Source organism: Canis lupus, chromosome 3 (assembly GCF_003254725.2).
Source record: "Canis lupus dingo isolate Sandy chromosome 3, ASM325472v2, whole genome shotgun sequence".
Classification (NCBI taxonomy): Eukaryota; Metazoa; Chordata; class Mammalia; order Carnivora; family Canidae; genus Canis; species Canis lupus.
This window is the reverse complement of record NC_064245.1, coordinates 37319268-37338522: the sequence shown is the minus strand read 5'-3', so window position 1 is coordinate 37338522 and position 19255 is coordinate 37319268. Positions and strand designations below refer to the sequence as shown.

Below are 19255 nucleotides of genomic sequence, written 5' to 3'. Positions count from 1 at the left end.
CCTACCACTTCCAATTTCATCTTGTCCATTCTGCTGAATGCTCCACAGGGAACTCTGTGGGTTTGTTGTGAGCAGATCCCATGACCAGCTAGTGGGCTAATATGAGAATTTTATTAAATACATTCTTCTCTCAGTTGCCTCCATCCCCTCCCCTATTTCTTGGGTGTACTCTTTGGGGAATTATTACAACTATCCAGTCAGCAGCTGCAGTCCCCACTTGTGGGAAAGTTTTCATATGCCAGATGTAAATGTTAATGGAATAACCTGTCAATATGACTAGTACATTACTGGGAGTTACCACTCTGTGTGAGCTCAACCAAGAAAGGACACCATATGCAAAATTCCAAACCATAGATACTTCAAATCTAAGGAGCCCCGGACTGCCAAAGAGGGTTATAGTTCTCCATAAACAACTCTAAGTGCTTGAATTCTCAAATAATCAACTCAACTGGTAAATGCACATGCATCTTAAAATATGTGGACAACTTCTATATACATATTTTGGAGAAAATAATTTAACTTAGTTGCCACGTATTTTCCTTAATTTTGTGAATTCCACAAGGATTCTGAAGGATTATACCAGGGACATGTGAGATGTTAATTTCCAGTAAATATTCTTCCTAAATGCAATGTGGCTATTTATTTGAGTTTTTTTTTTTTTTCTATGGATTACAACAAAAGTAAGGCCTGGGTACACTGAAAGAGTATTTTGGTAGAGGTGCAAGGCCTATGATACACGGTTATTTTAAAAGCGTGAGAGTTGCTTTGTCTTTAAGAATGGAATGGACACTTTATACACAACTCATGTATTTGGCCTACCACTCAAAAATCTTTTTAACTAACTTTTAATTTTTGATGTGGCCAGATAGTGTTTGGCATCTGATTGTTAGCTATTAGTTCTATCTTTTGAATAGTTTTTGTGGTCTATTGAAGTATTATTTTATTTGAAAAGTTAATTAGCCACATTGTAAAATGGGTTACTAAAACATCCCTTTGGTGATTAGTTAAAACTCTTTTGAGTGCATATAGCAACACAAAATGCTGCTATACTCTAGAAGGACAGCGGAATGAAGATAAATTGTAGGTGACCTGGCTTTGCAGAAAGAACCTGAAATTGAGTGGCACAATTGGATTCAACTGGTGGTTCTGCTATGTTCTGAATGTTTAACTTCAGGAAGTTTTCTTGGCTTCAGCTTTCCTGCCTATAAAACGGGAAGTCTAACATTCTTCTAATTCATTGTGTGGATTAAATGAGACATCATATTTAAAGAGCCTAGCATCTGGCATATAACAATTCAACATAAATGCTAACTACTATTGTCAATGTTATTGGCTTTGATTTTAAGAACTTCTAATTTAATGACAAAATAAGGATGTGATTAATTATAAAATAGACAATATAAAATATATGTTATAATAGAAGTCTACAAAGGTTTGAGGAATGGCAAGCAATGACCAATTAATTCCAACTCTTCCTCGAAACTTCTTTCTCCAGATAGCTACATGGTTATTCTCTCATGCCTCAAGTCTATGCTCAGATCCCATTTTTACTAATGAGTCCTTGTTTGACAACCCTAAGTAAAAATTGTACCCACATCTATACCCCCATCCTCCTCCCTTTGGTATAGTTTTCTTCATGGCACTTACTAGTGAAATATTATATAACTTATTTATGCTATTTATTGTCCTTCTCCATGAGGATGAAGATTTTCATCTGGTTGCTCACTGCTGTATGCCAGCAGCCAGAACATCCCACTGAGGGACTGGCATGAACTGGGTGTTAGAGGGACACAGTGAGCAAAACCTGCTGTGGTCCCTGCTGTTGTGGTGCTCATACATCAACTTGGAAGAGGAGTAGAATCTCAAGAGTGAGGCAGAGGGTGTGCAGAGGGAGTGGGCAGCACATGAACTGAGCTTAAGATGAAGCACGGGGCTGGATAGGGTGTCTGGGGAAAAGGACAGGGAAGAACTACACTAGAGATGAGGTGGAAGGAATGGAAGAGAGGAAGAAATGGAAGAGAGCAAGGGTTAAAAGGAACTGAGTGCCATGTGGAGGAGTTCACTCCACAGGAAACAGGGGATGTCAGAGGATTTGGGGAAATGGAAATACACAACCTGAACTTATTTCTGAAGGACCACTTTGCCAACATGCAAAAGGCAGATGTGAAGGATGCAGACAGCCAGGTAAAGATGCACTCTTTCATCCTGATGCAGATCAGTGTGCATTTTCTCATCTTTCTTTCTCTCTATTCTGCTGTTCCTATCCTGTCTTTTTTTCAACCTATGTTATTTGTTCTTCTCACTGGCTGTCCTCTGCTCTACTGTGATTCCCATCACTGTATGTGTTTTTTAAACTTTTTATTTTGAAATAAGTAATTAAAAACACTCACAAGATGTTTAAAAAAAACACACACACACAATACAGAGAGGGCTCATGCTCCACGCTCTCTGCTTAAGTTTTTCTCTCTCTCTCCCCCAGCTTCTGCCATCACTGTGGTTTTATCCTTAGAAAGATCACAAGGAAAATATTTCATTCTTTGAAACACTGGCTTTGGAAAAATCTTGACCCAAATAACTCTCACAACTGAAAAAGCCCAACATACATATGTGACCATAGTCTCCCCACTGGTAAAGACAGTGGACAGATTCCATCCTGGGTGGAATGGAGCAAGAACACTGCACCACATCTCTCCTGCTGAAAGTAGTAGGACACCAGGACAGAATACATAGGACAGCTACTGGGGACTCAGAGGAGTACATGAGAGCAGGCAGCCTGAGGAAGAAGATCATAATTCAAAGTACCCCAGAACTGGTAGTGAGTTGATCACTTTTTCTTCCAGTCTCTCCTATGTGGTGAGCTCAGTGTAGCCCCAAACCCAGAAGTGGGCATTAGCTCCAGGAAAAGCCTCTCGCTCTGGCCCCAGATACAGAAAAGAGGTCTCTAATGTTCAGAGAGTTCATTTATCTCTTTTTCTATAAAAAATGTTCTCAGTTCTCTAGTGCCCCAGACCTGAAGCAATTTTGTGGCAGTAATAAGGGATGGCAGGAAATAAAAACTGGAAGACAGAGAAATCTTCTTCAGTCACAAGAGTTATGATCCCCAGAGGTAAACCCCATGACCTTTTTCTCTTTTTTGGACTTTGATTGCTTAGTTCAGACAAAAGCACAGTCAAATCAAGTGTGCAGGAATGTGGGGATAAAGCCCAGGGACCCAGAACTATTGAGGAGATTACAATGAAGCAGGAATTTGAGACAGCAATCCCTTAAAGTTGTTTATAAACTCTTGGGCTTACCCCTGAGCTGTACATGTATGAATCTGACTTTACACAGATTCCAGAGGCTTTGAGTAGTGAAATATGAGACAGACTACTGTCTGGGTCCCAGACTGGCCACTAGTGAGACAGATCCTAATAGAGTTGACCTTGGAACCACAATGCAGAAAAGTCTTGGGGAACTTGGAACTTCTGGTCTGAACCCAACTGGGGCAGTTCTAAAACCAAAATACCATGTGCCATAAGTTTAAACAACAGCCACAGTCTCAGAATATAATCTCTAAATTGTCTAGGATACAATCCAAATTTATTCAGCATACAAAAATCAAACAGCCCTGCCCCCCAACCAGACATCTTACTAGTAATATTGAGATGAAACTGATACTGGAATTATCTGACAAAGACTTCAGAGCAGTTATTATAAATATTTTACGACAGAAGAGTAGAGTCTTGAAAAATACAGAGTCTCAGCAAAGAAAAGGAAAAAAATAATCAAGTGGAAATGTTAGAAATAAACAAAAATTCAGCAACAAAAACAATAAACTCACTGGATGGGTTCAGCAACAGAATAGAGGTGACAGAGGAAGCCGTAAGTAGTAAATTTATAAATAGATCAATAGAAATGATCTAATTAGAACAATAGGTGATAAAAGATTGAGGAATAAAGTGAATAGAACTGTAACGATCACAGGGTACCTGGGTGGCACAGTTGGTTAAGTGTCCGACTCTTGGTTTTAGCTCAGGTCGTAATCTCAGGGTTGTGAGATTGAGCCCCATGTCGGGGTCCATGCTCCATGCAGTCTGCTTAAGCTTTCTCTCTCCCTCTCCCCCTCCCCCTCTTCTCTCTGTAAAAGAAATAAATCTTAAAAAAAAAAAAGAACTGTTGTGATTTGAGGACAACAATAAATTCTTAGACTCATACCATCTGAGTCCCAGAAGGAAAAGAGAAAAACATGGAGTAGAAAAGTCTTTAACTAATGGCTGACAGCTCAGTTTATTATCAGAAGGCAATCATACAATGTGTTTTACTGGCAGTTTAAAGAAGGAAAAAACAAACAAACACTTGATCATATCAAGTGACATTTTCTGGAAAAGCATTTGAAAAACTTAATATATATTCATGATAAAACTCTCAGCAAACTAGAAACCGAAAGAACTTTCCTCCACCTTATAAAGAATATCTACAAAAACTTACTGCTATTCTATATAATGGTGAAAGACTGGGGCGGGGGGGGGGGGCGGCGGGGACTGCTTCTACCCTAAGAACAAGGCAAGGGGGATCCCTGGGTGGCGCAGCGGTTTAGCGCCTGCCTTTGGCCCAGGGCGCGATCCTGGAGATCCGGGATCGAGTCCCACGTCGGGCTCCTGGTGCATGGAGCCTGCTTCTCCCTCTGCCTGTGTCTCTGCCTCTCTCTCTCTCTCTCTCTCTGTGTGACTATCATAAATAAATAAAAATTTAAAAAAAAAAATTAAAAAAAAAAAAAAAAAAAAAAGAACAAGGCAAGGATGCTGTCTTTCACCACTACCATCCAACCTCCTATTGGAAGTCCTAGCTGGTGCAATAAGTCAAGAAAAATAAATAAAAGGCATATGCATTGGAAAGAAGAAATAAAACTATATCTATTCAGAGACAACATGACTATCTATGTAGAAAATCCAAAGGAGGGATCCCTGGGTGGCGCAGTGGTTTGGCGCCTGCCTTTGGCCCAGGGCGTGATCCTGGAGACCCGGGATCGAATCCCACGTCGGGCTCCCGGGGCATGGAGCCTGCTTCTCCCTCTGCCTGTGTCTCTGCCTCTCTCTCTCTCTCTCTCTGTGACTATCATAAATAAATAAAAAAAAGAAAATCCAAAGGAATACACACATACGCATGTGTACCCATGTACGAGCGTATACACATATACATATACCTTAGAACAAATAATTGAGTTTAGCAAGATTGTAGGATATAAGGGCAGCACACAAAAATCAATTATATTTCTCAATGAACAACAATGAAAAATGAACAATTAGAAACTGAAATTTACATTAGGTTTTCGATAGCTCACAATACCCCTATATAGAAATCTACCACACATGTATATGATCTATGCTGCAAAATGTTGATGAAAGAATTCAAAGACATCCTACAGAAGTGGAAAGTAAGGCTATACTGACTTCATGGATTATAAGGCAAAACACAGGATTGATTTACAGATTTAACATAATTCCAATCAAAATCTCAGCAGGAAATTTTATATAGACACATAAGCTGATCCTCAAATTTATATGGAAAGGCAAAGGAAATAGAGTAGTTGAAACACTCTTCAAAAAGAAAAATAAGATTGGAAGAATCATGCTGATTCTAAGACTCACCACAAAGCTATACTAATCAAGGAGTACTGGCAGAGGAATAGACATATTGATCAATTGAACAGAATCAACATCAAGAAGTAGCTTCCCACAGATAGGTTTAGTTGGTTTTTGACAAATGCACAAAGGCAATTCAGTGGAGGAAGGATAATCTTTTCAACAAATGATGCTGAAACAATTTGACTCCCACATGTATACAAATGAACCTTGGCCCAGATCTTACATGTTATACAAACGTCCACTCAAAATGAGTCAGAGATCTAAAGTATAAAACTTTTAAGAGACCACCTAGGAGAAAATCTTCATCACCTGGGGTCATACAAAGGCTCTTAGATATGTCACCTGAAACATGATCCATGCAAGAAAAAAAAAAGATAAACTGGACTTCATCAAGATTAAATACTTTTGCTCTGCAAAGGGTACCAGCAAGAGGTTAAATAGTCAAGCACAGATCAGAGAAGAATATTTGCAGATCATATCTCCGATAAATGATTTACCTTCAGAATATATTAAAAACTACTATAAGATGTCAAATAACTCCATTTAGAAATAGGTAAAAGAATTGAATGAACATTTAACCAAAGAGAAGATATAGATGGAGAATAATAACAAAACATTTAACAGCATTAGTCAGTGTGGAAACGAAAACCAAAATGATGGAAAAATACCATTCCACGCCTATAAGAATGGAGAAAATAATAAAAAAAGAAAAGAAATACCAAGTGCTGGTGGGAATGTAGAGCACCTGGAACTCTCATACATTGCTGGTGGAAATGCAAAATGGTTCAGCCCTCAGGAAAACAGTTTGGCAGTTTCTTGTAATGCTAAATGTACAGTTACCAATATAAACCAGCAAATCCCACTCCTATGTGTACACACATGGAAAAAATTAAACTATGTTCACAAAAACCCCTGTTCACAAGTAAACATTTGAGTGCAGCTCTCATCATAACTGCCCCAATTAGAAGCAACTGATATGTCCTTGCACAGGTAACTGGATAAACAAACTGTGGTCCATCTCTAACGATAAAAAAGCACAAACTCGGGCAGCCTGGGTGGCTCAGTGGTTTAGCGCCACCGTCAGCCAGGCCTGATCCTGGGGTTCCACATCGAGTCCCACATCAGGCTCCCTGCATGGAGCCTGCTTCTCCCTCTGCCTCTCTCTCTTGTTCTCTGTGTCTCTCATGAATAAATAAATAAAAAATTTTTAAAAATGCACAAACTGTTGACACGCACAATTTGAATGAGTCTCAAAATAATTATGCTAAGTGAACAGAAGTCAGTTTCAAATGGTTAGGTGCTGCATGACTCCATTTATATGACATTCTTGAAAGAGACAAAGCTAATGTGACAGGAGACAGAGTAGTGGCTGCCAGCAGACAGGGTGGGAGAGGGCCTGAGGATCAACAGGGCAGGAGGGTGGACTGGGATGGGGTGTGGGGATGAGATGGTTCTGTGTCTGAGAGTGGTAGTAATAACATAAATCTATGCATCATTCTTAGAACTATACCCCCAAAGGTCATTTTTTTTTTGGTATTTTAATTTAAAAAATAAAATTAAGGAAGAAAAGAGCTGACAAGTCTCACTGTTTCCTTAAGGCTATCTAGATATTCAGAGCAATGTCAGTGCCAGCCAGTTACAAAAGACTGCAGAGACAAGCAGGATCTTTGTCGATTGCTTTTGGAACCTTTGCTACATACATGCGGGTTACTCCACCAAGCATTTGACATCACAGTTTCTTTTTTTTTTTGAAAGATTTTATTTATTTATTCATGAGACACACACACACACGCACAGAAAAAGAGAGAGAGAGAGAGAGAGGCAGAGACACAGGCAGAGGGAGAAGCGGGCTCCACGCAGGGAGCCCGATGTGGGACTCGATACCGGGACTCCAGGATCACAACCTGAGCCAAAGGCAGATGCTCAACCACTGAGCCACCCTGGCATCCCTCTTTTCCTTTTTTTAAAAAAATTTTATTTATTTATTCATGAGAGACACAGACAGAGGCAGAGACATAGGCAGAGGGAGAAGCAGGCTTTCTGCAGGGAGCCTGATGCAGGATCTGATCCCAGGACCCCAGGATCACGACCTGAGCTAAAGGGAGACATTCAACCACTGAACCACCCAGGTGTCCTGAGCTGGTTCTTAATTTTCAATGGGATTTGAGTAGTAGTCACCTCTAGCATTCATACAAATGTGTAGTAATCCATATTGTTTCCTAAGTGAATTACGGGATAATCATGACTTATAATACTTAACCAAGTATTAGTTAATTCCATAAACAGCAGTTTCTATATTTGAAGCCAAGAGAAATCATTTAAAAATTCTCTCACGGTTTTGTTTGTTCTGAGAAGTTATGATAGGCTCTTCCCACATCTTACTTTTACCCTACCACACACACACACAAACACACACACACACACGCACAAAAGATTTTAAAAATATGCAAAGTAAATCCATTTTAGATTCTGAGACACAAACTGTACATTTTCCATGTAACAAATGATATCTACACTTAAGGTTTAAGGAGGAATTCTGTCTTGTTGTGTATGAATTAGTACCATCTATTTACTGGCTACTAGGTGGTTTTTCTTTGATGAAACCTTTGACCTAAAGTATTTTTGACTCAGCCAAGATAGAGATAAGAAATACCTAGGTGTCGAATAACAAAAATCATTTCATCATCAACACCTTTTTTTCCCCCTTTACTTTTAATAAGTCCAGTACCACCACTGTCAGGTAACAAAAATCTTCTTATCTTTTGCCACCAGTTGGAAAGTAGCTATGCTCAGGAGCATGGCGTGAGGATGACAAGGCCAGCTTACCTTCCAGCAGGTCTCTGGCCAGACCAGGTTCTGCCCCTGTGGACCGAACAAAGTCTGACAGGACTGCGTCCATATCAAGAGTCATAGGATCATGTAGAAGGGCTGCCCAACACTCAGCTGAGGTGGGGTTTGGAAGCAGGCTAGAAACCATCCATCTGCAAGAAAGAAAAGAGAAGCCATGGTGCTGTAAGAGGGGATGTAAATGGCAAAAGTGCACACGAGTGAAAACACATGCAAAGAATGGAAAGATGAAACCACTTCTGCCTTTCTGGGACAACTGCTCTGCTCTTCATGTAAGACATGCAATAAAAATCAAACCCAAGTATCATCCCTCTGAGCGTGCCATATGAGACAAGGGTGCATTACTGACTCCAGTGCTTCTGACCTTACATTTTGTCACTTCCAATGACAGCTGATTGAAAAGTAGATATATCGGCAATTGCACTACTAGGTATTTATCCCAAAGGATACAAACATAGTGATTCCAAGGGGCACCTGCACCCTAATGTTTATAGTAGCAATGTCCACAATAGTCAAAATTGGAAAGAACCTAGATATCCTTGACAGATGAATGGAGAAAGAAAAAGTACACACACACACACACACACAGACACACACACACACAGAAATATTACTCAGCCATCAAAAGAACAAAATCTTGCCATTTGCAATGACATGGATGGAACTAGAGGGTATTATGCTAAGCAAAATAAATTAGTTAGGGAAAGACAAATACCATATGATTTCACTCATGTGTGGAATTTAAGAAACCAAACAGTTGAACATAGGGGAAGGGAAGGAAAAATAAAACAAGATGAAATCAGAGAGGGAGACAAACCATAACAGATCCTTAACTCTAGGAAACAAACTAAGTTGCTGGAGGGGAGGTCTGGGGCAGTGGGGGATGCGGTAACTAAGTGATGGGCATTAAGGAGGGCGCTTGATGGAATGAGACTGAATGTTGTGATGAATCACTGATGAATCAGTAAATTCTGCCTTTGAAACTAACAATGTAGTATAGGTTAATTAAATTGAATTAAAATAAAAATTTTTTAAAAAGAAGATAGACTGGATAGTTTAAAAAATCAAACACATTGATTAATTTGGAGTTACTAGATTCCCAATCCTCTTTCAAGTTATCCAAACATGTAACATCTCCACAATTAATTGCATTGCCCACCATATCCCAATTATGGCTTTATTATTAATGAGCCAACACACTCCCTCGGTTCTCACCCACCACTTGGCTCTTAGGAAAGAGTCCATGCAATCTAGAGTCAACTGAAGTACCAAACCTACTGAAATGACTGCTAAGCTATCTGTAATATCTCCAAGAATCGTTGTAGTCACAGTAACAATCCAACACAATTCATAAAGATGCTAGATTTCCCAGGCAGGGTAGTCCTGATTAGAAAGATACAACAAGCATCCTGCAACTTGACCACAAAATGCACTAGCCAATTTTGCTGGAGGAAAGCAACCAGCACCTGGCCTGTGAGGCTCACATTGGAGAACCAGTGCTAGGCGATTGGTGGATACCTGGCCATAGCTGACGAAGTATAAATGCATTCCTGTGTTTGCATACATAAGAGATGGGCAAATTATGGCCCATGAGCCAAATGGGATCTACCATCTGTTTTTGTAAATAAAATGGCACTGGAACACAGTCACATTCATTCATTCACATGTTGTCTCTGGTTGTTTTTGCACATGGCTGAGTTGAGCCATTAAAACAGAGACCATAAGGCCCACAAAACTAAAAACATTTACTAGCTGGAGCATTACAGAAAGTTTGCTGAGCCCACTACAAATTTTATACTGATATAAAAGCCCATGGAAAATTTTATACTGGTATAAAGTAAGCATATAATTAAGTATGTAATTAACTTTACCTGCTGTGGGGTGAGTTCAAGTCCCATGCTATTGATGAGTGTCCTCCTTCTTTCTTCCTAGATAACCACTCGCATGCTCTGCTCTGTGGGACAGAGGCTCTGACAACTGCTGCTGCTTTAGCACCAGGCACACTGTCCTAATCTGAGCCCCAAACCTGCCCCTCTGACAACCTGTGACATGCTGTCTAACCTCTCTGAGACCCTCTGTCTGTTTGTTAAGACTGGGGGAAATAAGCTGATCTACAGTTCAAGATTGTGAGGATGGGGGATCAAGCAGGGAGGTGTGTGACCTCACAGATGTTCACATTTTTACACCATCTTGCTCATGGCTCTTACTTGGGCGGAATTTTTGGTTGGTGTTGCTACAAAGTAAGAAAACTATGTGACCTGATGTATATGGTACCAATTAGGAGATCGCCTTCTTCCTTCTCTCTGTGTACTGGAGCCTTGACTGGGAGGCTTCTTCTTTTGTCACTTCCACCTAGAGGACAAATCAGAGAATAAGAGCACATTATTCTCCTTACTTGCAGACAGAAGCTGAAGGCTTTGCCTCTTGTCACATGAAGCTGCATCTGAGGCATGGCCAACTGTTTGTGGCATGCTGCTGCCCTCCTGGGCCCTACAGGCACCTGCCAGCCAGCTGACCATCAGATCCTGCATCCCGGGGACTCCTGCAAGGGAGAGGGTATTTCAACTTTTCTCATTTTAGCAAGTATCTATATTTCAATGAGTATTCCTTTCACAATACAGAACTTTTTAAATTTATTTTTTTAAAAATATTTATATATTTGAGAAAGAGAGACCAAGAGCACAGGGTGAGGGACAGAGGGAGAAGGAAAAAGAGAATCTTAAGCAGATTCCCTGCTGAGCATGGAGCCTGACATGGGGCTTGATCTCACCACCCTGAGATCATGACCTGAGCTGAAATCAAGAGTCATACACTTAATTGACTAAGCTACCCAGGTACCCCTGCAGAGCTCTTTTAAATCTTACTAACTCCATACTAATATATTCAACCTTAGCTATTTTTTTAAACTGTGAAAACATATACCTAACATGAAATTTACCATTTTAACTTTTCAGGTTAAAAGGGGATCATGAGCCCCTTTTCAGGTCAGTGGCATTAGCATTCACACTGTTGTACAAACATCACCATTATTACTTCTAGAACTTTTTCATCTTCTCCAGCCAAAGCTCTGTCCTCATTAAACACTAACTCCCATTTCTCTTCTAACCCCAGCACTTTGCAACTATCATTCTACTTTGTTTCTGAATTTGGACAGTCTAGGTATGTTGTAAAAGCAATCATATGATATTTGTCCTTTGTGACTGGTTTATTTCGCTCAAGCATAATGGCCTCAAGGTCCATCTGTGTTTAGCAGGTGTCAGAATTTCTTCTCCTTTTAAGCCTGGTCTTGGTCCATGTGTACTGCTGTAACACCAAACCACAGACCTGGCAGCTTAAATTGTAGACATTAATTTCTCACAGTCTGGAGGCTGGGAAGTCTGAGATCAAGGCGTTTGCAGAGCTGGTGTCCAGTAAGGGCCCACTCCCTGCCTTGCAGATTGCCAACTTGTTGCTGTGTCCTCACATAACTGAGAGAATGAGCTCTAGTCTCTTTTTCCTTCTTAGAAGGACACTAAACCTTCATGGGGGCTCCATATTCATGACCTCATCTAGATCTGATCTAGACCTAATTACCTCCTGAAGGCTCCACATCCTAATATACCACACTGGGGGGTAGGCCTTCAACATATGAATTTTGGAGGTATACATGGATGCAGTTCACAACAAGGCTGAGTAATATTCCATTGCATGGATATACCACATTTTGTTTATCCATTCATCTGTACTGGATGCCTGTATGCTTGTGTTTTTTCCACCTTTTAGTTATTGGGAGTAATTCCATCTAAATCATTTTTACACTTAGGTCACCATATTGTGACCATTTCAAGTTTTCCCCAGTGTTAGAGTACAGGTTAATGCCTGTACCTCCTCTTCTGTACCTTGTTCTCCATGCAGAGATTAAAGAATGGGTTTACAATACATATTTTTTGGCTACATTCAAAAATACATTTTTGGGGCCACATTCAAATATAAACATTTGGGGGGCACCTGGGTGGCTCAGTGGTTGAGCATCTGCCTTCAACTCAGGTCATGACCCCAGCATCCTGGGATCGAGTCCCACATTAGGCTGCCTGCAGGGAGCTTGCTTCTCCCCCCTCTGCTTATGTCTCTGCCCCATTGTGTGTCTCTCATGAATAAGTAAATAAATTCTTAAAAAAAGTAAACATTTGCATGGCAAGAAGTTACTCTGCCTAGCCCCCTGAAGACTCCTTTTTATTTTTATTTTATTTTTTTATTTTTTTAAAAGATTTTATTTATTTATGATAGTCACAGAGAGAGAGAGAGAGAGAGAGAGAGGCAGAGACATAGGCAGAGGGAGAAGCAGGCTCCATGCACCGGGAGCCCAACGTGGGATTAGATCCCGGGTCTCCAAGATCGCGCCCTGGGCCAAAGGCAGGCACCAAACCGCTGCGCCACCCAGGGATCCCGAAGACTCCTTTTTAAAACCTAATACCCCCACTGCTACCAAGTTCTCATGGTCATGCAGTGTGGTGACATAGGAGGATGGGCCATGAGGATACGGGTTCCTGGCTACCTTGGCCATCCTCACCCTGCTCCCCATGCCACTTCTTCCAGCATACTTCTGGACCCCTCAACCTGCCTTTCATGAACCAATGCACCCACACTGCCTAGTTCTATTGATGTGAAGTTCAGGGGGGGCATGTCCTGCCTCATTCCTATACATCCAGGCCCTTGGACTCCTCTGAGAATCTCACCTTGTGGTGTGTCAAGCTATTCTTGCTGACGTTGCCTTAGGAGAGGCAGTGCAGCAGGGAATAGAAGCTTGGCCCTGGAATCGGTCCCTTGGTGCCAAAGGGGCCCCATCACGACGGCCTATATGACCTCAGGCATGCACTCAGTCCCCTCTCACACAATATGGTGCTTTGACTAGGTAAGGACCTTATCTGTTATAATGTCCTGGGGTTTGAATGTCTCAAAAAACAGAGAGGAGCAGAGGTTTTCAATTGCTTTGTAAAAACTGATGAAAAATGACACTGAGAGATTCCTTCTCCTATTTTATTTCTATGTGTGTATATGTCTGCCACTCTTCTGCTTCCAAGCAGCCCTATGAAACAGGCTCACTGGGGGGGAATGTCTCTGTGGTTTATGTGGCAGGTAGAGTAGCGTGCACACCCGAGGTGCAGCAATGTTCCCCTGAGGGCTTGGGAGACGGGTCTTAGCTGGCCCCGTGGGGGACGGTCAGTGGCCAGTTATGTTCCTGGGGCTGCCTGTGTGTTTTTAGTAGGGGCTGCTGCCTAGGCTCTGAGGACAAGTGGCAACTGTCTGAGAATTGGCAGAGTCACTACATAATCCTGAATATCAAATCACTGGGTAGGCATTTTCCTAAAAACCATTTTGTTGAACATCCTCTGTATTGAATGGGTATTTTTATTATTCCTTTTTATGTGTGAAGTGGATGGAGGTTCGGAGAAGGGAAGAGCTATGGGGGGCACTGCTGGGACATGCCTGGTGTCCACATGCGGTCCTCTTCCTCTTGCTCTGAGAGAGTGGTCTGTGACGCTTCCCCTTCCCTTCAGGGAGCAAGGCTGGGCTAACCATGAGCATGAGACCTCTTTAGCTTGGCCACATCCTAAGTGCCAGCTCTGACCCAGCTGAAGGTGGATGCATAACAAACAATGGAAATTATAAGGCAGGGTTTACAGGAGAGTAAGTGGCTTGCAATATCTGTGAAAGAGTTCTGTAAACAATTATAGGCTATTCAGATATTTGAGATCCTCTTGTTACTGCAAGTCAGAGCCAGAACCACTGAAACAATGGTTCTCAAAGTGTGTTCCTCAGACCACCAGCAGCAGCAACTTCCCCTGGGAACCAACTAGAAATGCCCTTTCCCAGGCCCCACCCTAGACCTGCTGAATCTGAATGTATATGCGTATCCTTCAGGAGATTCTTTTTTTTTTCATTTATTCAGTTATTTTTATTATTTATATTAACATGAATGCATGTATATTTATTTTATACTTTGAGTTATTATTCAATACTATGGTATTCATTTTGTTGCTTAAATTATTCCAGCTTTAGCCATGGGAAGCTCTTCCAGGCTGCTTCCTATGTCCCTTTGATAAGATCCCATCTTATTTTTTTTTTTTTATTGGAGTTCAATTTGCCAACATATAGCATTACACCCAGTGCTCATCCCGCCAGGTGCCCCCCTCAGTGCCCATCACCCAGTCACCCCAACAACCTGCCTACCTCCCTTTCCACTAGCCCTTGTTCATTTCCCAGAGTTAGGTGTATCTCATGTTTTGTCATGATATTTTCACTCATTTTCTCTCCTTTCCCTTTATTGCCTTTCACTAATTTTTATATTCCCCAAATGAATGAGACCATCTAATGATTGTCCTTCTCCGATTGACTTACTTCACTCAGCATAATACCCTCCAGGTCCATCCACGTCAAAGCAAATGGTAGGTATTTGTCATTTCTTTTTTTTTTAATTTATTTTTTATTGGTGTTCAATTTACCAACATACAGAATAACCCCCAGTGCCCGTCACCCATTCACTCCCACCCCCCGCCCTCCTCCCCTTCTACCACCCCTAGTTCGTTTCCCAGAGTTAGCAGTCTTTACATTCTGTCCCCCTTTCTGATATTTCCCACCCATTTCTTCTCCCTTCCCTTATATTCCCTTTCACTATTATTTATATTCCCCAAATGAATGAGACCATATAATGTTTGCCCTTCTCCGATTGACTTACTTCACTCAGCATAATACCCTCCAGTTCCATCCACGTTGAAGCAAATGGTGGGTATTTGTCATTTCTAATGGCTGAGTAATATTCCATTGTATGTATAGACCACGTCTTCTTTTTTTTTTTTTTTATTGGTGTTCAATTTACTAACATACAGAATAACACCCAGTGCCCGTCACCCATTCACTCCCACCCCCCGCCCTCCTCCCCTTCTACCACCCCTAGTTCGTTTCCCAGAGTTAGCAGTCTTTACGTTCTGTCTCCCTTTCTGATATTTCCCACACATTTCTTCTACCTTCCCTTATTTTCCCTTTCACTATTATTTATATTCCCCAAATGAATGAGAACATATAATGTTTGTCCTTCTCCGACTGACTTACTTCACTCAGCATAATACCCTCCAGTTCCATCCACGTTGAAGCAAATGGTGGGTATTTGTCATTTCTAATAGCTGAGTAATATTCCATTGTATACATAAACCACATCTTCTTTATCCATTCATCTTTCGTTGGACACCGAGGCTCCTTCCACAGTTTGGCTATCGTGGCCATTGCTGCAGGATGCGGAGAAAAGGGAACCCTCTTACACTGTTGGTGGGAATGTGAACTGGTGCAGCCACTCTGGAAAACTGTGTGGAGGTTCCTCAGACCACGTCTTCTTTATCCATTCATCTGTCTATGGACACAGAGGCTCCTTCCACAGTTTGGCTATTGTGGAAATTGCTGCTACAAACATCGGGGTGCAGGTGTCCCGGCGTTTCATTGCATATGAATCTTTGGGGTAAATCCCCAACAGTGCAATTGCTGGGTTGTAGGGCAGATCTATTTTTAACTCTTTGAGGAACCTCCACACAGTTTTCCAGAGTGGCTGCACCAGTTCACGTTCCCACCAACAGTGTATGAGGGTTCCCTTTTCTCCGCATCCTCTCCAACATTTGTTGTTTCCCGTCTTGTTAATTTTCCCCATTCTCACTGGTGTGAAGTGGTATCTCATTGTGGTTTGGATTTGTATTTCCCTGATGGCAAGTGATGCAGAGCATTTTCTCATGTGCTTGTTGGCCATGTCTATGTCTTCCTCTGTGAGATTTCTGTTCATGTCTTTTGCCCATTTCGTGATTGCATTGTTTGTTTCTTTGGTGTTGAGTTTAATAAGTTCTTTATAGATCTTGGATACTAGCCCTTTATCTGATGTGTCATTTGCAAATATCTTCTCCCATTCTGTAAGTTGTCTTTCAGTTTTGTTGACTGTTTCTTCTGCTGTGCAGAAGCTTTTTATCTTGATGAAGTCCCAATAATTCATTTTTGCTTTTGTTTCCCTTGCCTTCGTGGATGTATCTTGCAAGAAGTTGCTGTGACCAAGTTCAAAGGGTGTTGCCTGTGTTCTCCTCTAGGATTTTGATGGATTATTGTCTCACATTTAGATCTTTCATCCAATTTGAGTTTATCTTTGTGTCTGGTGTAAGAGAATGGTCTAGTTTCATTCTTCTGCATGTGGATGTCCAATTTTCCCAGCACCATTTATTGAAGAGACTGTCTTTCTTCCAGTGGATAGTCTTTCCTGCTTTGTCGAATATTAGTTGACCATAGAGTTGAGGGCCCATTTCTGGGTTCTCTATTTTGTTCCATTGATCTATGTATCTGTTTTTGTGCCAGTACCACACTGTCTTGATGACCACAGCTTTGTAGTACAACCTGAAATCTGGCATTGTGATGCCCCCAGATATGGTTTTCTTTTTCAATATTCCCCTGGCTATTCGGGGTCTTTTCTGATTCCACACAAATCTTAAGATGATTTGTTCCAACTCTCTGAAGAAAGTCCATGGTATTTTGATAGGGATTGCATTAAATGTGTCAATTGCCCTGGGTAGCGTAGACATTTTCACAATATTAATTCTGCCAATCCATGAACATGGGATATTTTTCCATCTCTTTGTGTCTTCCTCAATTTCTTTCAGAAGTGTTCTATAGTTTTTAGGGTATAGATCCTTTACCTCCTTGGTTAGGTTTATTCCTAGGTATCTTATGCTTTTGGGTGCAATTGTAAATGGGATTGACTCCTTAATTTCTCTTTCTTCAGTCTCATTGTTAGTGTACAGAAATGCCGCTGACTTCTGGGCATTGATTTTGTATCCTGCCACACTGCTGAATTGCTGAATGAGTTCTAGCAATCTTTAGGTGGAGGCTTTTGGGTTTTCCATGTAGAGTATCATGTTATTGGCGAAGAGGGAGAGTTTGACTTATTCGTTGCCAATTTGAATGCTTTTTTTTTCCTTTTGTTGCCTGATTGCTGAGGCTAGGACTTCTAGTACTATGTTGAATAGCAGTGGTGAGAGTGGATATCTCTGTCGTGTTCCTGATCTTAGTGGAAAGGCTCCCAGTGTTTCCCCATTGAGAATGATATTTGCTGTGGGCTTTTCAAAGATGGCTTTTAAGATGCTGAGGAATGTTCCCTGTATCCCTAGACTCTGAAGAGTTTTGATCAGGAATGGATTCTGTATTTTGTCAAATGCTTTCTCTGCATCTATTGAGAGGATGATATGGTTCTTGTTTTTTCTCTTGTTGATATACTTTATCATATTGATTGATTCATGAGTGCTGAACCAGCCTTGCATCCCAGGGATAAACCCCACGTGGTCATGATGAATAATCTTAATGTACTGTTGGATCCTATTAGCAATAACTTGTTGAGAATTTTTGCATCAGTGTTCATCAGGGATATTGGTCTATAATTCTCCTTTTTCGTTGGGTCTTTGTCTGGTTTTGGAATTAAGGTGATGCTGGCCTCATAGAACAAGTTTGGAAGTAATCTTTCCAAACAGCTTTAGTAGAATAGGCATGGTTTCTTCTTTAAACATTTGATAGAATTCCCCTGGGAAGCCATCTGGCCCTGGACTCTTGTGTCTTGGGAGGTTTTTGATGACTGCTTCAATTTCCTCTCTGCTTATTGGCCTGTTCAGGTTTTCTATTTCTTCCTGCTCCAGTTTTGGTAGTTTGTGGTTTTCCAGGAATGCGTCCATTTCTTCTAGATTGCCTAGTTTATTGGCATATAGCTGCTCATAATAAGTTTTTAAAATTGTTTGTATTTCCTTGGTATCGGTGGTGATCTCTCCTTTCTCATTCATGATTTTATTAATTTGAGTCTTTTCTCTCTTCCTTTTAATAAGAATGGCTAATGGCTTATCTATCTTATTAATTCTTTCAAAGAATCTACTCCTGGTTTTGTTGATCTGTTCCACAGTTCTTCTGCTCTCTATTTCATTGAGTTCTGCTCGAATCTTCATTAACTCTCTTCTTCTGCTGGGTGAAGGTTTTATTTGCTGTTCTTTCTCCATTTCCTTTAGGTGCAAGGTTAGCTTTTGTACTTGAGTTTTTTCCAGTTTTTGGATGGATGCGTGTATTGCAATGTATTTTCCTCCTCAGAACTGCTTTTGCTGTATCCCAAAGATTTTGAACGGTTGTATCTTCATTCTCATTAGTTTCCATGAATCTTTTTAATTATTCCCTAATTTCCTGGTTGACCCTTTCATCTTTTAGCAGGATAGTCTTTAACCTCTACCTGTTTGAAATCCTTCCAAACTTCTTCTTGTGGTTTGGTTCTAGTTTCAAAGCATTATGGTCTGAAAATCTGTAGGGGACAATCCCAATCTTTTGGTATCAGTTAAGACCTGATTTGTGACCCAATATGTGGTCTATTCTGGAGAAAGTTCGAGGTACACTTGATAAGAATGTGTATTCAATTGCGTTTGGATGTAAAGTCCTGTAAATATCTGTCATCCAGTCTCTCTCAGTGATCTTCAATTTGGCTTTGCAAAGGGTGTAAGCGTCCTTCATAATTAGATGATGAGGCCTGTCCTCCATTTCTAGATCAAACAGCTGCCTGCTGAGAGAGAATGAGGTGAGCCAATTGGAGTTGAAGGGTTTGATGAAAGGCTGTTAGTGTGATCTGGAGAATAGATCGCAAGTGCTTTCCCCAGAGCATCTCCAGTCTGGGAGCTGCCTGCTGCCCTGCTTCCTCTATTTGCCATTATACTGTCTGTCCCATTGGCAGGAGGTGTTTAGGAAGAGGTGCTGTAATG

General features: G+C 41.0%; 1 protein-coding gene across 4 annotated transcripts in view; it reads right to left on the bottom strand.

Moving 5' to 3' along the window:
* Positions 1–19255, bottom strand: part of OTUD7A (OTU deubiquitinase 7A) — a 385116-nt gene that overhangs the window by 158101 nt on the left and 207760 nt on the right. The window contains exons 3-4 of one of the 4 annotated variants that reach the window (XM_025437156.3): positions 10867–11013; positions 8451–8605 (exon numbers count right to left, since the gene is read on the bottom strand). In XM_025437156.3, the coding sequence (XP_025292941.3) occupies positions 8451–8601 (151 nt within the window). In that variant the 5' untranslated portion in view covers positions 8602–8605; positions 10867–11013. Of the gene's footprint in view, positions 1–8450; positions 8606–10342; positions 10702–10729; positions 10824–10866; positions 11014–19255 lie in introns of those variants that run through there. The other 3 variants (XM_025437155.3, XM_049108005.1, XM_035714417.2) reach the window with 3 other exon arrangements.